The sequence below is a fragment of the Strongylocentrotus purpuratus genome, unplaced genomic scaffold, assembly GCF_000002235.5.
Source record: "Strongylocentrotus purpuratus isolate Spur 01 unplaced genomic scaffold, Spur_5.0 spur5_contig_863, whole genome shotgun sequence".
Lineage (NCBI taxonomy): Eukaryota > Metazoa > Echinodermata > Echinoidea > Camarodonta > Strongylocentrotidae > Strongylocentrotus > Strongylocentrotus purpuratus.
The window spans coordinates 1,221,709-1,246,441 of NW_022145572.1; the positions used below are offsets into that span (position 1 = coordinate 1,221,709).

General features: G+C 38.2%; 1 protein-coding gene across 1 annotated transcript; it reads right to left on the reverse strand.

Moving 5' to 3' along the window:
• Nucleotides 1–1,726: 1,726 nt before the first annotated feature.
• LOC100891132 (organic cation transporter protein) lies at nt 1,727–21,858 on the reverse strand. Its single transcript, XM_030972497.1, has 11 exons — nt 21,804–21,858; nt 12,694–12,992; nt 10,706–10,809; nt 9,575–9,729; nt 8,773–8,941; nt 7,887–8,025; nt 6,161–6,252; nt 5,550–5,764; nt 4,793–4,901; nt 4,036–4,245; nt 1,727–2,219 (listed from the first exon to the last, which is right to left on the reverse strand). The coding sequence occupies exons 1-11, from the start codon at nt 21,856–21,858 to the stop codon at nt 2,018–2,020; spliced, it is 1,749 nt and encodes a 582-aa protein (XP_030828357.1). The 3' UTR covers nt 1,727–2,017.
• Nucleotides 21,859–24,733: the final 2,875 nt, after the last annotated feature.

Consider the following 24,733-nt stretch of genomic DNA (forward strand, 5'->3'; position numbering starts at 1 on the left):
TGATATAAAGGGCCATAACACATTAGTATATAGATAAGAGATTATTGATACCCTAGAGACAGATAGAGAGAAATAGAGAGATAATACGTTTCACACTTGTCAACAGGGTGGCTGGTCGTTTTCATACTGTGGCAGTAATGCCATCTTTATTTGGATTCTATGAGAGTGAACTTTCATTCACAATATAAGCCGTGGACCATACCACAATGTTTATAGACATAATAAGTAATGTAGTTAATACGTTGTAATATGTCTGTCGTACATTTACTACATTAAACTTCCGATTTGCTTCTCGCTTTAAGAAAGAAAAATCAATGTAATAAAGTTAACAAATTTAATATGATTTTTTAAGAGTTTATGATAAATACGTAATAAATGTTATAGTGGCCCAACATTTTGTATACAGAATACTGCTATTGATATAAAGGGCCATAACACGTCAGTATATAGATAATAGATTATTTATACCCAAGGGAGAGAGAAAGGGAGAGAAATAGAGAGATAATACATTTCACCCTTGTTACCAGGGTGGATGCCATCTTTATTTGGATGATTTTCGTTTCAGCCAATGGAAATTATCAGACTAAAAATATTCTACCTTGGGAAAAAAATGATTTTTATCGAGAGGTTAATAACTTTAGTTAAACATGATTGTGCGGGAATGAGATCTGAAAATTCAAGCAAAGATGGTATACCATCACTAACGACAGCGTAAAGGTACAATATCAATGCACACATGAGATCGCAAAGACTTTCGAAAAATCTATCTAATACAATTGTATATGTGCAATTTCGATAAGCTTCTCCGTCATTTATTCTAAGTGTGTAAACATTGCAGCCAATGACGTATCGCGTAACCTGACCATGATATCTATTGGATGTACAGTATGATAAACGTATTTTCCAAAATAATATCCGTTTTACCGGTCCTAAGCTTTGGAACGATTTACCTGAACCTCTGAGGAAATCTGTATCTGTTAAAGAGAAGGTGTATGATTATGTAAACATACATACATATATATGTATATTTTACTAAAGGCGTCATTAGAGGGATATTTGGAGTGAAAACATGAGTCATTAAGTAGACATTGTCATTAGGAGGACAATTTGGTGTCCTCTTAATGTTTTTTATGTTTTATTTTTCATAGAAAGCCCAATTTTGATATCTCTCTCTCTCTATATATATGTAATTTTACTAAAGGCGTCATTGGAGGGACATTTGGAGTGGAAAAAATAGTCATTAAGTAGACAGTAGGGTAAGGGTTAGGTTTAGGGTTAGGTATTAGGGTTAGGGTTAGGATTTTTTATGATGTCCAGTTAATGTACCATGTATATATATATATATGTGTGTGTGTGTATATGTTGTATAAATGTATGTACCTTTAACGAAGTATATATTATGTGCATATATCCTGTTAATCTCAAAAACACTTTATCAAAATATATCTTTATCCTATATAACTATAACAATATTACTCTTCGATAAGAATGTCTTTTATTACTCTGATATTGATACCCATGCAGAAGTAGAGGTTATAAATCCAGTATTATTATTATCCTAAAAAATACAGCCAAATATTTCCACATTTTACCCTTCATCTATATCTTGCCATTATGTTGTTTATGCATGTCATACACTCCATTGCTACTATGTTGCAGTCCTCTTTTTTTCTATTCCTCCAAAGTCCCTTTTCTCTTCTTCTCCTTGCCTATCCCTTTATTCCTTTCTTCCTTTCTTCTATTTATAATGTATATTATGTATTCGGGCGTACCCATTACAAGCTTTGCTAATCGGGATTTGCGCCTTCTTCCTTGTAAAACAAGTTCTTTAACTATATCTCTTGTATTGTTTGGACAGATGTCAATAAGGTTGTTCAATTGCATGGAAGAAAATAAATGTTCATTTTAATTAAATTGAATTGAATACTGACATTGCCCCAAATTTGATTTTTCGAATGACTCGGCGATCGTGTTAACAATACTATGTCATTGCGATATTTCGGTTCGTACAGCACTTTTATTTTTCCGATAGATTGGCTTGCACGCCACTATCCCGTTTGCCGTGGTCATTCTCATCTTGAATATTGAATGAAGGATTAACGTAATCCATGGTGTTGACCCCTCCATTCTCCTCTTTAATCTCTTTCTCATCACGCCCATCCTGGTTAAGAATGTAGACGCCATTTTTAACCGAGGTGGTGTTGTTCGCGTCAGATTTCCTGAATGAAAAAACAAACAAACAAGATCTCAGAATTACAAATATGGTGATATGGGCGATCCAACATTTGCCACTGCAACAATAATTGCTCCGAGCTTTCAAAAATGAATAGGGTTAGGGCTGCAATTTGGGTTTCGGGTTTCGGGTTTCGGGTTAGGTTTCGGGTTATAGACGTTCCTCGACAAATTCTATATTCAATACCCTACCCTCTCCAACTGTTTTGAATATTCCTTCATTCCAGGGGCGGCGATTTCTCTTGATGACCGGGGGGGGGGGGACGAAATCCGAGGGACGGGGTAGCAGTGGCGTAATGAGCAAAAACCTTCTTTTTTTTTAGGGGGGGGGGGGAAGAAAAAAAATCCGCACCCCCACTCTTACATGGTACACGCAGGCCCCGCGGAACGTTTTTCAAAGTAGGGGGGGGGGGTTGGGCTAAAGTATTTTCGATCAGGTAGAGCAAAGCGAACGAAGCGAGTGGAGTGTAAATTGGCGTGGGGTCCAGGGGCATAGCCCCATGAAGCTCAGGGGTTTAGGGTATTTTATAACGGTCAGATGAGCATCTAGGGGTCCGCTTTAGGGGCCCTTGTTACTTCTCAGGGGGCGGAGCCCCCGGAAGCTCAGGGGTTTTAGGCATTTAACAATGGTCAGCTGAGTATCCAGGGGCCTGCCTTAGGGCGGAGCCCCCGGAAGCTCAGGGTTTTTAGGCATTTAATTACGGTCAGATGAGCAACCAGGGGCCCGCCTTAGGGCCTTTGGTGGGGTACAGGGGGCAGAGCCCCCGGAAGCTCAGGGAAAAACCATGCCATTTTAGCAACATTTGTAAATCACTGGTATCAAATTAGAAATAAACCACGTTTGAATGTTATTAGGAGGGAAACTGCCACCAACCCCCCCCCCCTCCCGTCATTACGCCAGTGCGAGGGAGCATAGTGAACGAGAGGGGTGAAGGTAGCGGAAGTGACTACCCCCTTACAGGTTTTTGAAGTTTTGTTGTATTAACAAATAACTTTCCTTAGCAAAACAATCGTATAAAAACAAGCAATATACCTTTTTCACACTTCACTTTTCTACAATTATTTTCTTGTTTGAAGAATATTATGCGAGGGAGCGTAGCGAGAAGATTTTGCACTTTAATTCGTCTAAACGCTGCACTCACGAGCCGTCCAGTGCCGTCCAGAGCCTTAAAGTTTATTGCAGTCTTTAGTCAGTATTTGCTATACATTTTTTTTTGGAACTTTTTCAAATTTTGAGGGGGGACGACCCCCCCCCCTAAAAAAATTGAGGGGGGACGACGTGTCCCCCGTCCCCCCGGGATCGCCGCCCCTGCTTCAATCCACACTCCATAAATGAATGGAACATGCAACCCGATCTCAAGAGTACAATATACAACAAAAAGACGCAAACTTTAAGCATCCAACTTCTTCCGAAAACAAAATAAAAGCAACAATCGAAGACTAACGAACAAAAATGTACACTCCAAATCCCTTCTCGTTTGGTTCCTGATGGACAGTTAGAGAAGTACCATCAAGAAGGAAAGCTTGTTTGATAGGAGCTATCAAACACGGTTCAAGCAGTGGTAAATTAAGTCTGCTCTCTTCTCAGTTTCTTGAGTGATTGTCTTATTTGTATAGGAATGAACAAAAAAATGAAGTACTGCGGTAAGGATAAGAGACAGGGGTGGGAGTGGGAGGGAGTGGGAGGAAGAGGGAGGGGGAATTTAGATGGAGGGTAGGAGGAGGGAAGGAACTACGCAGGCAGGAGAGAGAGAGAAAGAGAAAGAGGGGGTTAGGGTAAGAGGGAACAACATTTTACAATACCTTCCAAAATTTTCGCTTTCTTCGATTGTCTCGGGGAGCTTGTGGCCCAACGTTTCGGGGAGGGAGAGAGTGAGGAGGCCAGCGATCACTGAGACGGACCCGTAGATGACGAGGGGTAGTGGAGTCCAAATCTTGGCCAGTGTGAGTATGAGGGGCGCCATAATGCCGGCGATACGTGAAAACATCGAGCAGGTCCCCATGGTCACGCTCCTGTGTTCCCCAAAGAAATCATTGTAACTTAAACTGAGTAAACTCATATCGTCATCATTTGAAGGTAGCCCAATATTCATGACGTATTCAATTTATTAAATTAGATGTAGTGAATTGAAACCATTTAAATGTCAAAACATTCCTTTGGAACCTAAATTGCTCCAATATACGATGCTGACGTTGAAAGTGTTTTTGCAGTCTACCGTAACCAATGTGCCAAATTATATAATCAACTAGTATATTTTCTTATTAATTGTTTCGCAATTCCATCATGTTTCAGGCAGCCCTTTCAAATAATTATTTCTCCAAGTGAAATTAGAGTCGGATGAAAGATTAACTGGACTGGTTTGTTCATTTATTCATTTTTTCACGTATTGATTGATTGGTCGGTTGATTGATTGATTTATTAATTCCTTCGTTCATTTATTCATTTATTTGTTTATATATCTAATTTCATTCACTTATTTATCTTTATATCTTAAATGTGTTAACAAAATTCATTGATGACCTTGATTTACAAAACCGTGTAGATATACACCAGCTTTACCTGATGTTGGTTGGGTACAGCTCCGCGGTGTACAGATACAGGATGGCGAAAGATGCCGAAATTCCAAATTTACCAATCATAGCAACTGATGTGAGCGCTGCTCCGGGTGCTAAGAATATTTAAGAAATAGAGAACAAAACGACAGAGATAAAAAATATATAAAGAAAATGATGAAAGTGATCGCTAAAGACTTTTGTTCAAGTTCTGATAAATGGGTGAATGGAAAAAATGTTAAATAATGTTGCCTTCTTTCATGCAGCTTTTATGTACAAGTATTCCATTATAACGGGGGAGGTGCATGAAAGTTTCTTTTCTTTTTTCAAGCTATAGTATGCATGTGCAACAAACCGTCCCTCTATTGAGCAGGGGAAGGAGAAGGAGAAGGAGAGAGGGAGTGGGGTCACTACATTGAAGGGATTTGGTCTCTTTGCCTCAGATTCTTAACAAAATTCTGGATTGACCTTTAGGTCAGTCAGGAATCCCATGACTTTTACAAGCCGATCGCCTATCCGATTATCAAGATATTTATGATTTGAAACCGTTTTCTTTAACACTACAGTATATCGGGAAAAATCAGTATGGTAAAACCGGTCACTTAAAAATTCTTATTTTGTTGAGGCACTTCATGATCATTTTAAAGCGCAATATGAATAGGGCTTCAAAATAACACCATATCACAGACACTGATAACACGTAGGGAAACATTGAAAGGATGCCTTTAAGCAACAGTTTCATCCATGAAATGTCATTATCTTACGTATGGCGGATGTAGAGAGGCAAGCCACGCCGGCAACCAACAGGCACACGCTCAGGCTAATCCTCCGTCCAATGAACTTCATCTCGATGGCGACCACGGAGAGAAGGTAAGCGGGGATCTCGACGGCTCCTGACACTGCGAAGGCGACGTAGTCGTTGACACCGAGGTTTGAGGTGTTTAGTGATAGACCGTGGTACACCATGGCATTCACCATCCTGATCAAGGACAAAACGAGGAAGAGAAAACTATGACTGAAGTCGCATAGTATATAGTAAATGTCCATGTGTTAATGTTGCATCACAATTTATAATTCATAACAAGCGTTAGAATATTTACTACTGCTGTAATAGCCATATAGTCCTTTATAAACACACTGTAGGCCTATATTGCTAGGCAGCCGTTAATGCAATCGTAGCTAGCAACTGTATTGATACTGATAATGATTACAATAAAAATAAAAATAATAATAATGATATAATAATAATGATGATAATGATAATAATAACAATTAATACTTGTACATGTACTACTACTAATAATAACATTTCCCTTTATAATTTTTCAGCCTTAGGCAAGATCAGTATCAGAAGTTCAAATTAAATGGGACAAACCAGGTAAAGATAAGATTGATGGTTCGTAGTCTCATTCGAGGCTGGCGGAATAGATCAATTCCTGTAGCTCGCCTCTCCTTTGGTGCGGCCTCCTATACGAATAATAATGATAACGATAATAATAATAATGAGGATGATAATGATAATAATATCGATGATAGTAATGGTGATAATAATCATAATAATACTAATATTAACAATAATTGATATTCACTATAGTAATAATAATAATAACAATAGTATTAATTAAAGTAAATAATAATTAACACATATCCTAAATGTAACAGAGCATTAGATTATGACTAAAAAACAAATCTAAATGTGTCATGTCTTTGGTGATGGAATTGCATGTCGTGAGAAACTGAATAGAAGCAATAAATACATCACGAAGTAGATTTCTTATTAGGGCTAACAGAAGTTAAAAAAATGCTGGAAATCGTTTCGTTCTCATCCCTACCACCATCGAAAAATACCTGTTAACTATTTTATCGGGGAGGGAGTGCATTAAAGAGCCGTTCAGTGCAATTGTATTAGGAAAGTTTGGCCAACCCGGTTCGAGTTTGACACAATATGGCGATTACTGCTTTGTTGGACAAGCACAAAACAAAAGAATATACGCCTTGTTGTGACCCAGTGAAACCAAGTTGGCCAAACTCTGTGCAAAGATGGCTCTGGAGCCGTTATGAAAACAAATACATTATTTTGTCGTCTGAATTTTCACTTCGCTATAAGTTGGCACCACACACAAACACAGTTACACACTTAAGCTATAGTCACAACCCCAAAAAGTAGCCTGCTCGGCGGCCGGGCGGCGAGTTTTTAGCCAATTTCGCTCGGGCATCGAGCGGCGGCCGCCCGGATACCGCTTGTTTTTAGGGCATCGCTCGGTCGCCGCTTAAGTTTTAGCGCGGAGTTAAAATTCTGCGGCGCCTGCTCACTTTTCACTCCCGCCCAAAATACGCTCGGTGCCAGGGCGGTCGCCGCTCGGGCACCGACCTAATTGATTGTTCGCCGTCGAGCGATTTAGGTAAAAATCGAAGCCGCTAAGTCAAAGGCAAAGTCAAAGGCAAAGGCTGCAGAGCGGTCGCCGCTGAGAGATCAGTCGATCAATGGGCAGGGAGTTTAAAATCGGTCGACAGCCTTTGACCTAGTGGCTTCGATTGTTGACCTAAATCGCTCGACGGTGAACGCCCGATTAGGTCGGTGCCCCGCCAAACACCGGCCGGTTGCCGGACAGTTTCTTTCAAATCAGCTGTTGGAAGACCGCTCGGTAATCGGTTGGTCATCAGTCGGTCACCTGCCGGGACATCGCCCGGGAAGCTCCCCGATTTCGCCAGTTTTGACCTAAAATCGACCGGAGACCGACGGAAAATCGACATGGCACCGCCCCGGCATCGCTGGGGCTCTACAGCCTGCTCGACTTCTCAAAAATCGTTGGGCGATGCCTTAATTCCGGCGGTGACCGAGTAGGCTACTAATCGGTCGTTTACCGCTCTGAGTTGTGACCATAGCTATACACGCGCGAACACACACACAAGCCCACAAAACTAAGTCTACAACACGGGGAACCGCCAAATTCATTACATATTCTCTTCCTTCCTCCATCTCCTGTTCCTCCATCTGTTGCTCCACCCTCTCCCTTCATCATCTTGCCTGAGAGGATCCGTTTCCATATTAATTGATTTCTGCATATGCCACTATTCTCTTTCTGTATTTAAGTACTTACTTGTTCCTTCTTAAAATCACTGCTGAAGAATGGACCTGAAAGGGGCATGTTGTTCGAGTTGGCAATCTTCACTAGAGTCTTCTCCGCCTTGTCATACTTTCCCACCGATATTTGCCAACGTACCGATTCCGGAAGAAAGCTGAGAGGAGATTAAAAAAAAAAACTTGCGTTGTTACAACATTGTAAGATGTAAAAATATGAAACTTTGGGTGTTTGGGTGAAGTGAAAGGTATAAATTCCTAGGGTTTTATTTAATATAACCGTGAATCGTCAGCGTCAAAACAAAGGTGATACATGTTTTTCTTCAAAGCAATCTTAAATCTAATGCAAATATTTAACGTATGTTTGACTGTCATGAATTTGAATGCCTTTTAGCATGACATGTGCGCAGCCATTTTCTTGAAAATGTGACGCACCAGTTTAATTTGTACATTTATTAATTGATAATCAACAAAAATCAATAAAACCTTTACTCTTCAATGAGGAAAATCATAGGTGAACAGAAATATATAACAGGGTAACAATCGCAACTAATTTATTTAAAAATAAATATATAGCAGTTGGCAAATCTATATCGTTCATGAGAAACCTTTACCCCAGATAAGCACCAACTTGTTTATGCAATCTGCGTTTCTTGCATTATTCTTGCTTTATGCCTCGCTCATATACTTTGGTGGGGAATCCTGTAGACTAAAGGGCAAGAATATAATGAATCTCTCATAATATGTCAAGTTATTTTTTGGGGTGAGGTTTCCTTTGAATCTTTTGATCCAAACCAATTCAACGCTGAGTGTCATGAGATGCTAACGCCTGCATAAAACCCAGATAGACACCACACTACATATTTAGATATATAAAAGAGTAATGATTCTAAAAAACCTCTTACAACATCAAGCCAATGTAGATTAGTGCCGGGGAGACGCAAATAAGTTCTAAAGTCCTCCAGTATGGTACGAAGTAGGCGATGCCCGCGAGGCAAATGTAGCCGAGAGCAAAAGGGATAACGAAGATAATACCGGTGACGTTACGTTTCGATGGCCCGACAAACTCGGTTCCTAGAGAATAGAGGCAGGACAAATCAGTTTAATATTAATAGTATACTATTATTGCATATAACACCTCTTATATTCATCAGCATTTTTTTTCTTTCTGTACATTTCTTGTGGAACAGACTTCTGAAGAATGGCAAAGGCATGAGGAAATCCAGGATTTGGGGATAAAAGGTAAATTAATGGAATAAAAATATATTAAAGGGAGGCTTTACTACTTCAGCTAGAAGGGATTAGACCACCCAGTGAGCCATCGAGGTCACTGTGACAGGTGGCTATCTCATTAACTCAGCTCTCATTTAACATAAGAAAAATAGGATCATGGGGGACCAACAGGCACCGATTTGGGAAGTTTTCTATATAGAGGGAGCAAGTAGCTACACGTAGGACAGTGTGCCTTTAAAGCAATTGATAAATAGTGAAGCAATGGCGTTACGAACTGGAAACCGAATTGGCAATTTGTGTAGTCATTTTCTAAGTTTCATAGTTTATCATACTTAAAAAAAATGATCATAACTTCCTTCCGTTATTAGTTTTCCGAATTTATTCAAATTGTGTTTGCCCTGTTTTCTTTTGTTTTGTCTGCATCTATTAAAATCAAATTATTTTTTGGAGTCGACCTAGCCTTTAATCTCTTACCTACGATAAAGGCGATGATATAAATAGAGATAGCAGCGTACCCCTGGAAGAACCGCAGGACAGTGAAGACCCACCAGTTGGGTGAGAATGCTATAGCTATCCCCGAGATTAGCCGGACAAACATCAATATCATAAGCATCCACCATCGTCCAACTCTTCAAACATACAAGTATAAAGCAAAAGATGCAATTCACAAGTAATTGGTAAATCAATAATGATAGATCTAAATCTAAATCAATTTTAGCAACTGTCCACCAAAAAAATGATGACGGTGGTTATAATAACGACGATGAAGATAATATAGAAGAAGGTGAAGATTGTGATGATGATGAAATGATGATGATGATGATAATTACGATAATGATGAGGAAGACGATGATGGTGGTGTTTATGAAAATGATTGTTGTGGTGATGGCGGTGGTGATGACAATGATAATGATAATGATGAAAATAGCAATGATGACGATGGTAACGGTGGAGGCGATGACGATAACGATGATGATAATGGTGATAATTTAGACTATGCTGCTGATGATTAAAATAACTTTACTGATCATTTTCATCATTACGGTGATCATTATGATCATAACTTGTTATGACGTACACTGTATTTAAGGCAAACGTACCGCCAGGAATAATATGTACATGAATCAGGCGCGGATCCAGGATTTCTTAGGGGTGGGGGCCCAAATTTGAAATCAATTTGAAATTTAAATATTTCGCCCAGTTGGGGGGGGGGGGGGGGGGGGGGGGGGGGGGAAATAGTGAGCACTAATTTTTTTTTTTTGGCCCTCGAAAATGTAAAGAATTGCACCCCCCCCCCCTTTAGCGCCAGGGGGGGGGGGGGCGTCTAAAAAAAAAAGAGGTAAATTTAACGTAAAAAATGTAAAAATACACACTTCCCGCCACTGACATGAAGGCTAGTTTCACTCAGAAAGTACAAATGAAGTATTTTGTGGGATGGCCATTTATATATGTATGTTGCAATATTGTGAGAGATTTTAATGTTTCTATATACATGTATGTGTATACAAGTGTGACTTTATAAATGTATTGTTTATATAAAATCATATCTGTACACACACATACACATTCATGTGGGCGATTTGTTCAACGAAATCAATTGCTTACATATCCGCCAATGTTCCGTTGATGATTGAGCCAGCTAGGTAACCGCCGTAGAAAACTGATTGGGATATTTGAGTCTGATCTTCCATTTCACATACCAGGTCAAACTAAAGCAATAGCAACATCATATGTATAATGAACACACAATGAAAGAAAATGAGAAAGAATGATATGTACAGACGTAGGACTACGTCAGTGACTGGAGTGGTCTTTGATAAACTGATATCATATTTTAAAAAATGACTGTGAAACGAGCAGTGCAAACACTGAGTTGAAGTACTGGCGCAAGCAATCATCACCTTATAGGCTTATTGATTAGCGTAGGCATTAACGCAACATAAAGGTCGTCTCGAGTACAATGGACATCACACACTTTTAATAAGCTCGTTTTAGCTCACATATCGGCCAGTACTCCGTTGATGATAGAACCGGCTAAATACCCGGCGTAGAATACCGATTGGGATACTTGGGTTTGATCTCCTGCTCCGCACATTAGGTCATACTATTTAAACATTAAACAAAAGGAAGAGGCAGGAAGGGAGAGGAGGGGTGCGAAAGGGATGAGAGACAGAGAGAGAGAGAGGTAGAGAGAGAGAGAGAGAAAGGGAGGACGAAGACAGAGACAAAAATGGGGCAACGCCCGAAGCATTCGAATGAGATAGAATTGTATCGAGATAATGGAAAAGATTTGTGGGATAATGATCGAGACAGATAGAGAAACGGTGAAAGATTAGTGTTGTTAGTATTCCATAAAGGTTTCATTACAATAAGCATCACTATATAAGTAGACTTAGTATGACATCTTACATGCCAAATATACACCTAATTGATCTATGTTAAGACAAAACTTTAAAACTTTTGTTATAGACAGGTAGAGAAAAGGGTGGTTTTTATTGTTACTAATTTTTAATAAAGTAATTAGAATTAATAATGGACAGTAGTAGTACTCTAAAAGGAAATACTGATGCAATAATAATGCAAATCGATGATTTATATAGTAACAAATAGTAATAGGCAAATTAGTAGTAATAATCCTGTGTACGGGTAACATTTGATACGAGTTTAATATCCTTTACAGGTACTATGTCCCATTTGCAGGCCCAACAAATGAAAAAGTTAAATTCCAACTGCATTTGAAAGATAATACTAATTTAGAACTTCCCTAAAAAAGGTGGGGCTTGAAAATGTCTTCAAGAGGGAAAATAACGACTATTAGTTGTCAAATCGACTTTAAGGCAATAGAGCCCAAAAGTAAAAGTCTTGATTTTCAGACAAACCGGGCATGGTGGCTCAATGGTTAGAGCGTCCGCCTCATGAACGGGAGGCCGTGGGTTCGACCCCCGGCCGAGTCATACCAAAGACTTATAACAATGGGACCTTCTGCCTTCTAGCTAGGCGCTCAGCATATTAGATTGGAGAAGGGTAATAGTAACATGTTATGTTATGCAGGGCCCGCTGGGAGAGCAGTTTCACAGCTGAAGTGGCTACCCTGGGTAAATAAAACGTTATTATTATTATTATTATTATTTACAATTGTACCGAATGGTCATACGTTTTATGCTGCGCAAAGATTCAATCAGTTTAATCCTGGTCACCACAAATTGATGTAGACAAATGCTCATATACCCTTTACAACTCTTTTCATGTATGTTATTACCAAAGATGAAAAAAAGCCAATCAGTCACTCAACAGTGTCTGACAGTGAAGTCTAGCAAGTAAACGTGTTTCTTGCATAATTTGAATATGAGGACACTGCTAACGTTTAAATTTCACAGATAGGACATACATGACATATTCATAATTCCGGCAAAGTTCTACAGAATTTGAGGTTGGCTGCAAAAGGGACATAGTACCTTTAATGGACGACCAAGTATAAACCCAATTGATATAGTGTAATGTAATACAACAATCTTACCAGTATACTCCCCCTCTCATACATTCAGTATGCCACTTGTGTGCGTTTGGTCATATAAATTAGGGAAGTAACTTACATCCGTGATTATGGACGATTTGTATTGACTCCTGTCGTACACCCATCCGCTGTCGCATTCCATGACTTGCGATGTCGGCCAGCCGGGATTGTGGAACGGGTCGATTTCCGGATCGAAAGCCTCCCCAGACACGTTGTATTTCATGCATTGCTCAAAGACGAGTTGGTGGTCGCTCGTGTAGTTGACAGGGATGCTTGCGTTCTTCATGGCGAGCATGCATGTTTGTTCGTTGAGACCGGCGGCGCTGCAGTCGAAATCGTTCCATTGCGGCACCTGGCATCGAATGAAAGGTTTAGTTACTTGGAGAAAAATACAAAAACAAATTGAGTAAAAACTAACTAACAAACTCACAAACAAATTAATAAACAAACAAACAAATAATCAATATCGATTGTTAGAATTCAGGGGTTATAACAAACAATGTATTAAAGCTAGCAGGCATAAAGCATTTGTATTGAATATGTATATGCTGCCACAGGTGCACCGAACGTAATTTCTTATTAATTTTGTAATGCTGATTTTATTTACTTTCCTTCCCCTTTCTTTTCCTTTAAATCTAATTTATTCACGTTTCATATTTCATATAAACGTAATATTAGTTTATTCATGTATAAAGGGCCACTTGGTCAAACAGACATTTGTAGTTGGTCTGGCTACCCTATCAAACAAAACAAAAACAAAAAAACTAAAAAAATGTTATTGGGGATAGAGAACGATACTTAACAGTTTCATCTAAAAATGAATGTAAGTCGGGTGACGTTGAAATTAAATTACATCTCATCATCACAATACCCTCATATCTCTCCTCCACCCCTCTTTTTCCTTTTCTTTATTATTGTTGATATAAGCAGATAACCTTTGACCTTGCTGTAATCGAAGGCTTTACGTTGATATCCCTCGTAAAACAATCTTGTAATCGAGACATTTGCCGCTTTGTAAATAAAAGACAATTACCTGTCTACAGCGTGTCCACACGCTGTATGATGTTATCCCGACGCTTCGACACTAGAATTACAATATTTTCATTCAAGGTTTAATAAACACCTCACGTATTTGAACACCCCAATACTGCTAAACGCCCCTTTGTCACATATTTGGTTTCTTATAAAAAAAAAAAATCGTTCTTACCTAGCTCGTAAGCAACCTTTGGACAGTAGACTTTCTCCTCCGTAGATTCAATTATGGCGTAGCTACATGGGGCGGGGGGGGGGGGGGGCTGAGTTGAATGCCTCCGAATGACAATATTTTCCAATCAAGGTTATCAAATACCTCGGGTATTTGAACACCCAAATAACGCTATACGACCCTTAGGCCTTAGGCTTAATGCCATCGATTACAAAGAGGATTCTAAAAATTAACGCTCGTGCAATTATCAAAGGTTGTTATCCTTTGGGACGTTTCGATAAATGATAGTTTTGTGTTCATAAACCAAGGATAAATTCTAATATCAATTTTGTTTTTCCGGATTATGTTGCATCTGCCACATATATCATCGTGGGATATCGGTTCCGAAATGATGATGCCTCAACTCTTTTAAACAAAAAAATATTACAAGAATTGCAAAGGGTAGAGTGACAAGGTTATATGTTTTACACTAAGAAAGAATGGTTCAATTGGGGTGCAGATTCGCATCCAGCTACGTGTATTTGGCAGAGGGTGCTGCTGTTGTAGAAGAATTATAAGTGTGTTGTATTCAGGATTATAGTTTTGTATATTATGGTTCAGTCTGCAGAAAATGGTGACAACTTTATCTTATGTTAAAAATAAAATACATCAATTAGTAGTTCATCATATTTGGATAGCTGAACGCCAAGGTGTCTGAAAGTTAAATCTGAAATCTCTTTGAAAAAAGCTTGATTTGATAGAAGAAAAGCGGGTCAAAAACGAGTCCATATATTATTTCAGTCTAAGATTTTTGTGCAAGTTAGCTTGAAATTTGATTACCCTTAATCTTTTTATTATTCAATAAAATTGCATTTATATACGTTTCAAAGGTCCTTTGTACAATGGTACTTTGTTTCATAGGCTAGTCCAGATCTAATTTAATAGCTTGCAAAATTCCAGTTGCGGATGATTTTAACGAATATGCAACTGTTAAACAATTTTGTGAAATGGTAAAAGTAATACATTGGGATATGCATACATATCATACGGATGTCGATATTCAATTTAATTGTTTAATGCGTATCTTTAATGACAACTTTTACAAATGTTTTCCATTTGTAAGTACCCAACGTAAGCCTTGGTTTACCTCCTAACTTAAAAAAACTGTGCAAAAAGAAGACTATAATGAAAATATATCAAAAATCCAAGCTTATACAGGAAATCGGTATATATTCAAATGAGAAATAATGTCACCTGTGCAATACGATAATGTATAGGAATTATTACTGTAACACATTTGCGGATGTTGAAGATAATACTAAAGCAACTTGGAAAATCATAAATGGATTACTTTCTTCAGTTTGTGGAAAGGTACAAGTCGATTATATTGAAAAAACATGGAATATGTGTCTATGACGGTTAAGAAATAGTTAATACATTCAATGAATATCTTAGGACAGTTGCATCTGATTTTGTAAGCACTTTATCTGATACTTCTACACATTTCTCTAATTTTCTACCTGGTAAAGATAATTCTTAAACAATGTTCATTAATCCGATTAAACCTTATGAAATTCTAGAAATTGTTCATGAATTGAATAGCAGTAAAAGTCCTGGATACGATAGTGTTAACACACGTGTTATAACAAAGTCGATTGTGGTTTTGGCACAGCCTTTATGCAATATTTTTTTGTATCTGTCTATACAAGCAGGTATATTTCCCAGTAGTATGGAAATCGCTAAAGTTATACCAGTTTTTAAAGAGGAAACAAATAGCTTTTGACGAATTATCGACCAACATCAGTACTATCTATTTTCTCAAAAATGTTCGAAAGGTTAATGTAGAGTCGTTTTATAGTAAATTTCTGACATAAACATGATATATTATATTCCAAGCAATTCGGATTTAGAAAAGTTTTTCATCATATATGGCTTAACTTGAACTTACAAATAATATCTCTGACGCTTTTTGAAAATAAGAAGTGTATTCAAGGTTTTTTCTTGGATTTGTCGAAGGCATTCGTTTGTGTTTATCATCTTTTTCAAAAAATTAAACACTGTGATGTTCGTGGTACAGCTTAAGATTGGTTTTAGAGTTATTTATATGACAGAGTGCGATGTGTTTCAATTAGTGACAAATCCTCCGTTAACAAGAATGTAAACATCGGTGTTCCACATGGGTCTGTGTTAGGGCCTTTACTTTTTACTGTATACATAAATGATATTCAGTTTGTGAGCAAAATTGTACATGTAATTATTTACGCCGATGATACTAACTTATTTTTACCAGGAGACAATCATGATGTTGATTATCTATGTAACACTCTGAACATTGAGCTCAAAAAGGTTTTCTAGTTGGTTTGCATCTAACAAATTGAAAAAATAATCTTGCCAATACATGTTGTTTGCTTTTTTGACCCAGGAATAAAAATATACAAATAACTGATATAAATGTATTCATTGACAATTGCTAAATTCCTTTGATACATTTTACTAATTTCTTAGGGGTTGTTTTCGATGATAAATTAAGTTGGAAAACTCATATTTTCTGAGACAGCATGCAAAATATCAAAAGTCATTGGTTTGTTAAGTCGATTAAAGAAAGTTTTTCCTCACCATATTCTAATTGCTATTTATCAGTCTATGATTATACCTTATTTGACATACTGAAACATTATTTGGGGTAGTTGTGCTTCAACCCATCTTGAAAGAATTATAATTTTACACAAAAGAGCAGTACGAATCATTACTGGCTCAGCAGCCTTAACACGCACGGGTTCTCTATTTGTGTAAGCTAAACAGTTGAAATTTCAAAATATACACAAGTTTCAATTAGCCAGTTTCATGTTTTCGTAATTACACGGACTACTGTCAATGTTTTTAAATGACTGTTTCCCCGAAAACTGTTCTTGTGTACCATACTCTACTACACAGTCCAACCACATTCGAATTCCCAAATTTAGGTATGAATTTTCCCGTACCACAATAGAATATAGTGGTCCAAAATTGTGGAATAGTCTTGGGTCCGAAATAAAGAATCGCCCTTCCTTATCTAGTTTTAAAGAAATAAATAAATCTAATCTTATTAAATCATACACTCTCTGAGTCTTTAAAGCGGTACGTTTAACTTGTTTCTCTTGTTTTTCTCTCTCCTGTTGTACCACTCAATATCTATTTATTTACTTATAAAGATTAGGGACATGCCATTGGCCTTTGTTTGTCCTACCACATTTTGATATTTATGTTATGTTGTGTTATTTGTTGGATTGACTTTGTATTGTGTATGTTTGTTATTGTGATTTTTATCAAATGTGCAAATAAAATGAATTGAATTGAAGAATATTTTCCTGTCACAAAAATGTCCTTTTATGGAACGCACTTTGTTGCTGCAAACGTTTTCATCCCTAAAGCCCCCATCGCACCGAACTAATTCTCACTACGTTCTGGAAAATGTTACCAAACGGGCTCAAACTGTGTGCAAACGTAGTTGAATGTAGTAGCAACTGTTTACGATCTGTTTAAGAACTTCATGTACCGGCTCGGACTGGCTATACGGAGAGTGCTCTAGAACTTTGGGCCTGATATTTTTCCCGTCCTGCAATTAGACGGATTGACAACGTACTTAAAAAGAGGAGGACGTACTACGATTGGACTGATTGCCGTACTTGATCTTATGGTCATGATTCCGTTTCCACCCAGTTTGATCCTGTTTGGCAACATTTTACAGAACGTAGTGAGAACTATTTTGGTGTGATTGGGGCTTCAATTGAATGTCTTGATCTGCAGAGCTTAAAGCGTTGAAGTTGAACGGAAATATGGAATGGCAGGAACGCGCTGTGGTTTTATTACCCTTGAGCCAGGACGTAATCGCACACGCTCTAGGAGCGCGTTCGAACGCACTACGAATTACGAGATGAAGACGAGCTGAACTGTCTCTGAACTAGTAAGAATGGGTTCGGTCGTATTGGTAGCGATGTAGAACTAGTTAATGAAGTGACTACGGACTGGCTTGGTCTGCCTGAAAATGGCAAATTTACCCGATCAGGGGGGTGTTTCACAAAGATCCTAAGTTGAACTTATCTCTAAGTTGAACTTAAAAATTATGGAAAGCCGTTAGCATCCTTGAAAATATTTTCTAAAAGTTATTTTAAAAGGCATAAAATATTGATTCAAATCATTCATATTTTCTATTACCATGGGAGATTTCATGTTCTTGATGTGGAATTTATGAAAAGTCTAAAATACTTGAATTTTCGCTTTTTAATATATTTCATTACAAGGCTACAAATGGCTCTCCATAATATTCAAGTCCAACTTAGAGTTAAGTTCGACTTAGAATCTTTGTGAAACACCCCCTGAACTTGATATTAACTGACTGTGGACGGGACACAGACGAGAGGACGTATTGGGGACTAACTTTATAAACGAACTAGGATCGTATTATAGGCATTTTTTACACATTGTACCCCGACCACAACCCGTTTAAAGATTTTCTAGGTCGGTTCCAGAACGTAGTGAAATCTGGTTTGGTGTGATGGGGGCTTTAGTCTACATGGAACCAATGGTACCTCAATGATTCAGGATATACACCGAGGGGCGCAGGAAAACCGAATCAGGTTAGGATGAGTACTACTCTTGAAAGGGAAGTGAACCCTTATAGGTTGATGTTAGTACAAGCAGAAACATTATAGTCACAGGTCAGTGGAAGTTTGGTCTCCTCCCGTTGCTCTATACTAAAAACAAAATTAAAACAAAATTATAGTTTCCCTTTAGACAAATTTCAATCATACGTTCACCCAAAATATGATTATGTCAATTTAGTTTGTATACAACACCTGTATGTCATCAATAACTAAAATCATAAAGAAACATGAAATGTTATGTACAGTGGAATAAAGAGAGGAGCTCGCAAGATACGCCAATTTGTGTTTCGCTCATGACATCTTCGAAAATTCATATCTTTCCTATTTTTAATAGGATTTTGCTAAAACTTTCTTATATTTATTTTTCTATTTGTTCTTGTTTAACTTAAACCAATTTGATATAAGTGTGGACGTCCCCTTTAAAGTGAAGACTGCGTTCTACCGTAGTAACGATGGAACATACGTTTCGAGATTTATAATTCTTTTTTTGCCACTTTAGAAGAAAGTTACATAAGAGCTGCTCCTTATTATTACTTTTCAAATGCCCCTGTAAAGGTGTCGTGGTCGAGTGGATACGTCAGCGGACTGTCGACCACAAGGTCAGCGGTTCGAGTCCCGCCACGGCACTGATGTCCTTTTGCAAGATATTGATCTACATTTGCACACTCAACCCAGGTGATACAAATGGGTACCTGGCAGGAAATAATTCCTTGATGAAATGCTAGAGCGCCGTAATGGCAGCCGTGCTAAAGCCAGGGTAATAATCGGGAGTGCCTTGAGTGTCAAGTCTGACAAATACTAGTGCTATACAAGAACCTTTTATTATTATTATTATTATTGATTAATATATGACAAAAAGAGCTGAACATTTATTTTAATGATACTTGATTGTGTGCAATCACATAATTATACCAATCTTACCGTCAATTCAAAAATAGTATCCATCCAGTTAAAAAGTCTTGTTCATTCCTCTGGACAACAAACTATACTTGACAAACATTACAAAGGTATTACTCAAGAGACTCTTTACCTGAAAAAAGTCAATGTCACAGGGGTTTAACTTGTTTTGCTTCTTTATACATCCGAATAAACCAAAATTGGATGACCAATTCATTGATAAACACGCCTAATAACATATTTTAGGGGAGGGCTGTGCCCCCGGGATGCACCATCTCGGAATGCGCCATCTAAGCCTCGGTATCATGTATTTGCCCCATCGTTACCGAATTGTGGTGATTTCTTTTTTTCTGAACTTGTTTGTAACTGGGCCATCAGAAGCATCGGCTACCAGGCAGTAAAAAAACGAAGATGAAATATGAACGGTTTGTCCATTGTTCAATCTCAGGCCAAAGGGGGCCAAACCAGCATTTCAATCGATCGAAATTTAAATAAAACAGATCTCACTTCCGCCCGTACTTGAGTACACTTCCGTGATTCGTTTTGATAATTTCCTAAAACCTTCAATCTGAAAACCGCTCGACATGGCATCGGTTACACAAACACAAATGTGATTTAGGGTATAAAAAAGAAAAAGTACACATACAGTTTGATGTAAATATTTCCCTGGATTTACTTATCTTTTGCAGCTCCCTATTGAAATCCACAAGGCATAGGAGCATTTTAATGAATAACCATGACCTATAAAACCGTAAACTTTGTAATATTTATTTCATAGGTCCATTTTTAATTTGGAGTCTAACGAGCATGAGCGGCAAGCAATCTAAGAAGGTTAAGCGTTGGGCATGACAGGGTGAAGACGATTTCATATTTATAGGTGTTTATTCTACCAATGCCCACGTTCTGTCTTATTCCCAATGCTATTCAATGCGTATGTTGCAGTGGTCCAGCTAATTTTTCAAGCTCCCAACCCCGGGTAATTCCCAAAAGGGAAGGTGTTAAGGAAACCTTGTTACACCCTCCTTCATCTTCTTAGTATCTTTAAAACGACTGCCCCTGTTGTTCACTATAAGTTTGGGGAACAATTGGAATTATAGGGGGCAGGATCTAGACTGCGCAGTAAGGGTAAGGGAAAGTTTTGATACCCATTTCTGTCAGGCGATTGGTTACCAGGATGGATTTTTGGACTGGTGCATTTTCCTGATACAGGTGCCACTGACAAGGTTGGAAGAGATCTGGCTTTCTGAGACAAAATCTCTTCCTGAACTCTCTCAAAACCTCTTCATTCTCTTTGTTGACTCTCTGTTCAGAGGGAACATAATGTATGTAGATGATGCCCTTGCTGTCGAAGAAAGGGGATCATCTTGAGCTTCCAAAACGCTTTGATTGGGCACTCTTTTGTTCGTCTCTGAATCATGACAGTAAAATTTAGCTTTCGTCACCGGTGTCAAGAGATTCTTTTATGGAGCATCTCGTAATTGTCGGTAGTGATTTTGCCGAGTTTAACACAAACTTTGTTGCATTGCAAGCTTCCAAACTGTCTTAGTGTCCCGACTGAATTCTGCAAACTATTCGACCTTTAGTGAAAACATGCCCCTTTATTCACGAAATGTCAGGAGTAATGTAAATGAAATAAACCCCTCTCATCTACAAATGGTCTTGTTCAATTAACCTGACATTTTGTGAAAACCCGAAGGAAAATCTACGAAAGGTCGTGTAAAGCGACCACCCTACCTGCCACGATGACCCGATAATTCGAAGTAAGCCCATGCTACGTACGAGCGGGCGGCGTCGACGGGTCTGACAAGGTCGAAAAAGGGAGTTAGGGTTGCAATTGCATGTTAGGCTCAGGCTTAGGGTTTGATGCAGTGCTCGTAACATGATTTGGTCCAGAATTAAAGTTAAAGAGAAATCCAACCTTGATAGCAACCGTGTCTAGAATAAAGCAGCTATATCAATGAAGTATACTGATGAAAGTTCGAATGAAATCGGACAAAAAAATAGACAGTTACGAATTTCTGAAAGTTGCAATTATTATCAAATTGGCTGAATTGATAATGTCTATGTGATGTAGTGGCGTACAACTTTTCCATTTGCTCTTATACACAAAAGGATTAAAATTTCAGCTTTTCATAAATGTATGACTCGGGATGGTCTGTTCTTTTTTATATTGAGTAGTGCCCCGAGGGTGAAAGCACTTGGAAGAAAAACAGAAATAAGTGATATTCGTGTACGCGACAAACGAGAGAGTAATCTGTCACTACGTCACAATCCATAGACAAAATTGCCGTTTTGAGATTCGCACACCTGTAGTGATCTCATATTTTAAACACTCATAACTTTCTTAATATTGGTCCGATTTATTTCAAACTCTCGCCATTCTGTTTCTCTGATTGTTATGCTTTCATTCAAATGAACTTATTAGAAGGGTTGGATTGCCCATTAAGAATTAACATAAAGACTCACCGCACACCAATGGTCCACGGATGCGGCTAGGAAAACGACGATCATTGATTGCCATGAAGCGGTGAAAACAATCATACAGATAATGGCGAAAACCCTCTTCTGATAAGGCCCGAACTCGCCGATCTGCACTAAAATATCATCCAGTCTAATCATGATTGACGATGGGGATTAAGTCAGTAAATAACACGACACAAATTTGTCTTCAAAGAAGAATCCAGAAAATAAAGTACAGTGATAACGTTGTAGGTTGACGATCCGTTGTAACAGAGAGTTGTAGGCTTACTATATGTCTGCAGTAATTTGCGAAATGAATATGAACAAGTTCATGAAGTTTCTTTACAGTGATTTGAAATTGCGCTACCTCTTCTGGCATAGTGCCAAGCTCCAGAAGAACGCATGGACTTTGTTACGCTACAAAAACTCCTTCTAGTTCTCATTTCACTTTTATTGAACAACTAAACGATTAATAATATTTGTGAATTTACCGTTAGTATTTACTAATATCGTTTAGCGACCCATAACGCGATAAATTATTAATGCAAAAAATGGCTTTGCAAAGGTAATGACCAAACTAACCTCCCCTTTTCAGGTTCAACCAGCATTCTATGAAGCTAATTATTATGAGCTTAGTAACATAAAAAATAGAATGTCATCGGGTTTATAGAAGTGGCATCAGGGGCAGGTACCTAATCATGCTAACGTTGCGATGAAAATAAAGGCTCGGCGGTTGAAGGGATTCGATAGGGACGCCCACTCACTTGAATACTAAGATCACATTAACTTAGTGCTCTGGAGTGTGTAAAGTAGTGTATCAGGACCCCTACCCCCTATGAAAAGTACCCCTTGGGCAACCACCCTCTAGGACGACTTCACCCCGTGACAACTACCCCCGGACAACTAACACCCAGATAACTACCCCCTAGGACAACTTCCCCCTGGACAATTACCCCCTAGGATAGTTTTCCGGGGGTTAGTTGTCCTAGAGGATGGTTGTCGTAGGGGTAGTTGTCTGGGGTTAGTTGTCCGGGGGTAGTTGTCTGGGGGATAGTTGTCCTAGGGGGTAGTTGTCTGGAGGTAGATGTCCGGGGGTAGTTGTCCCGCAGGGTAGTCGTCCTAGAGGGTGGTTGCCCTAGGGGGTACTTGTCCTAAGGGGTAGTTGACTAGAGGTGGTTATCCGAGGGTGGATGTCCATAAATTAATATGTTCAAATGACCCTTACATCCTACCTTACTACACGTCAACTTCTGATATCCATAATTACCTAACGATGAGGCTCTAAAAAGAGCAATGACCTACTTCAGCAAAATATTACCTAAAGATCCTCCTTAAGATTGTCATGGGGGAAACATACTCCTAACCCCGGTATCACCGCCCCTGCAGGCATACGTTCTTTCTTACCTTTATTCATTTATCGATTCATTTATACATTCATGCATTTATTAAGTTATAGATTCGTTCATTCATTCATTCTTTTCTTCCTTCGCTCTTGTGTTCTTTCTGTGTCTCATAATCTTTTTATCTTTCGCCCATCTCCTCAATCATTCACTAGTTCACTAATATCCGCTTTTTCCTCTATACTCATACTCTTTCTTAAACGACAACGTAATTATTCTAAGTATAGGCATTCAATATAACTCTTGTAAACAAATCACACTTTGTACAATTATGTTGTTGCCTTTGTCCTTCATCATTGCATCATTATTTATACACTAATTTCATTAAGTGATATTGAGATAATTTTGCGTTAGGACAGTCGTTTCGAGAACGTTTGTAATTAACAAAATATGAAAGCGTAAATTTATAATAATTTATACCTTCCAAAATTAAAAAACAAAAACAGCCCTGGTTAAATCGCTTGTTTTTTTTTTTTTATACAGATGGGTGTATAACAAAGTACATTGCAAGAGAACACAGAAAAATATATGCCAATAATATGTACTGATACACTTCAGCTGACAAGTTAATCATGAATATAAAGGTCAAAATGGTGTTCAAAAGCCTTACCATGCAATAGTCGTAATGCTGAAATGTACCAAAATCCATAAAGGTAAAACTTTATTTACGCCATCACCTTTTCCCTCCCTAGGACATTTATATACTCACATGAAATATATGACCATTATCTCAATGTTGAACTAAACTTTAGGGGAAAAAAAAGAACACTGGCAAAAGCGCATATAGACCATATCTCGTAAGGGTCTCTCTCTCTCTCTCTCTCTCTTTTTATTTTGGCCTGCGAATAAATCAAGCGAGCAAAATTTTGTGGGAGAAGGACATAAATTCTATGATCTGAAGAGTATTTCCACACTGTTAATCGCTGTGTTTAGCATTGTTTCAGCCTTCCTTGTTTTGTTTCAGCCAATGGAAATTATCCAATTTAAAATTCGTATAAATAGAATTCTACTGTGGGGAAAGAAACCGAATTTCATCAAAAGGTTAACAAATTAAGTTTAACATTGTTAGGGAACGGGATCTGAAAATTCATGCAAAGATGACAAACCCTTAATATAGCAACAGCGTTAAAGTGCAATATCAAAAGACACAGACAATCGCAAATACTTTCGAAAAATCTATCTAATACAATTGTGTATGTGCAATTTTGATAAGCTCCTCCGTCATTTATTACAAATGTGTAAACATTGCAGCAAACATGACAATAACGTATCACATCACCCAAAACATGATATATGTTGGATGCACAATATGATATTGACATTCCCCTTACGTTTATTTCTCGAATGTGTTTGTTATCGTGTTAACAGTACTTCGTCATTCCGATTGATCGTTTTGTACACCGCTTTTTCGCGAAAGTACTTTTCTAGGGTTATTCCGATAGATCGTGTTTCTAGGGTTATTCCGATAGATCGTCTCGCACGTCATTTTCCCGTTTGCCGAAGTTATTCTCATCTTGAGAATTAATTAAAGGATTA

What these genes read in the sequence shown, in the direction of transcription:
- LOC100891132 (XM_030972497.1), bottom strand. Translation starts at nt 21,858, where the DNA reads ATGGCAATCAATGATCGTCGTTTTCCTAGCCGCATCCGTGGACCATTG. An exon ending in ATCAATCTTATCTTTACCTG is followed by an intron (nt 5,765 to 6,160) that starts GTTTGTCCCATT and finishes GTCCTTGATCAG; the next exon opens with GATGGTGAATGCCATGGTGT. An exon ending in GAAAGCGAAAATTTTGGAAG is followed by an intron (nt 2,220 to 4,035) that starts GTATTGTAAAAT and finishes TTTTTCATTCAG; the next exon opens with GAAATCTGACGCGAACAACA.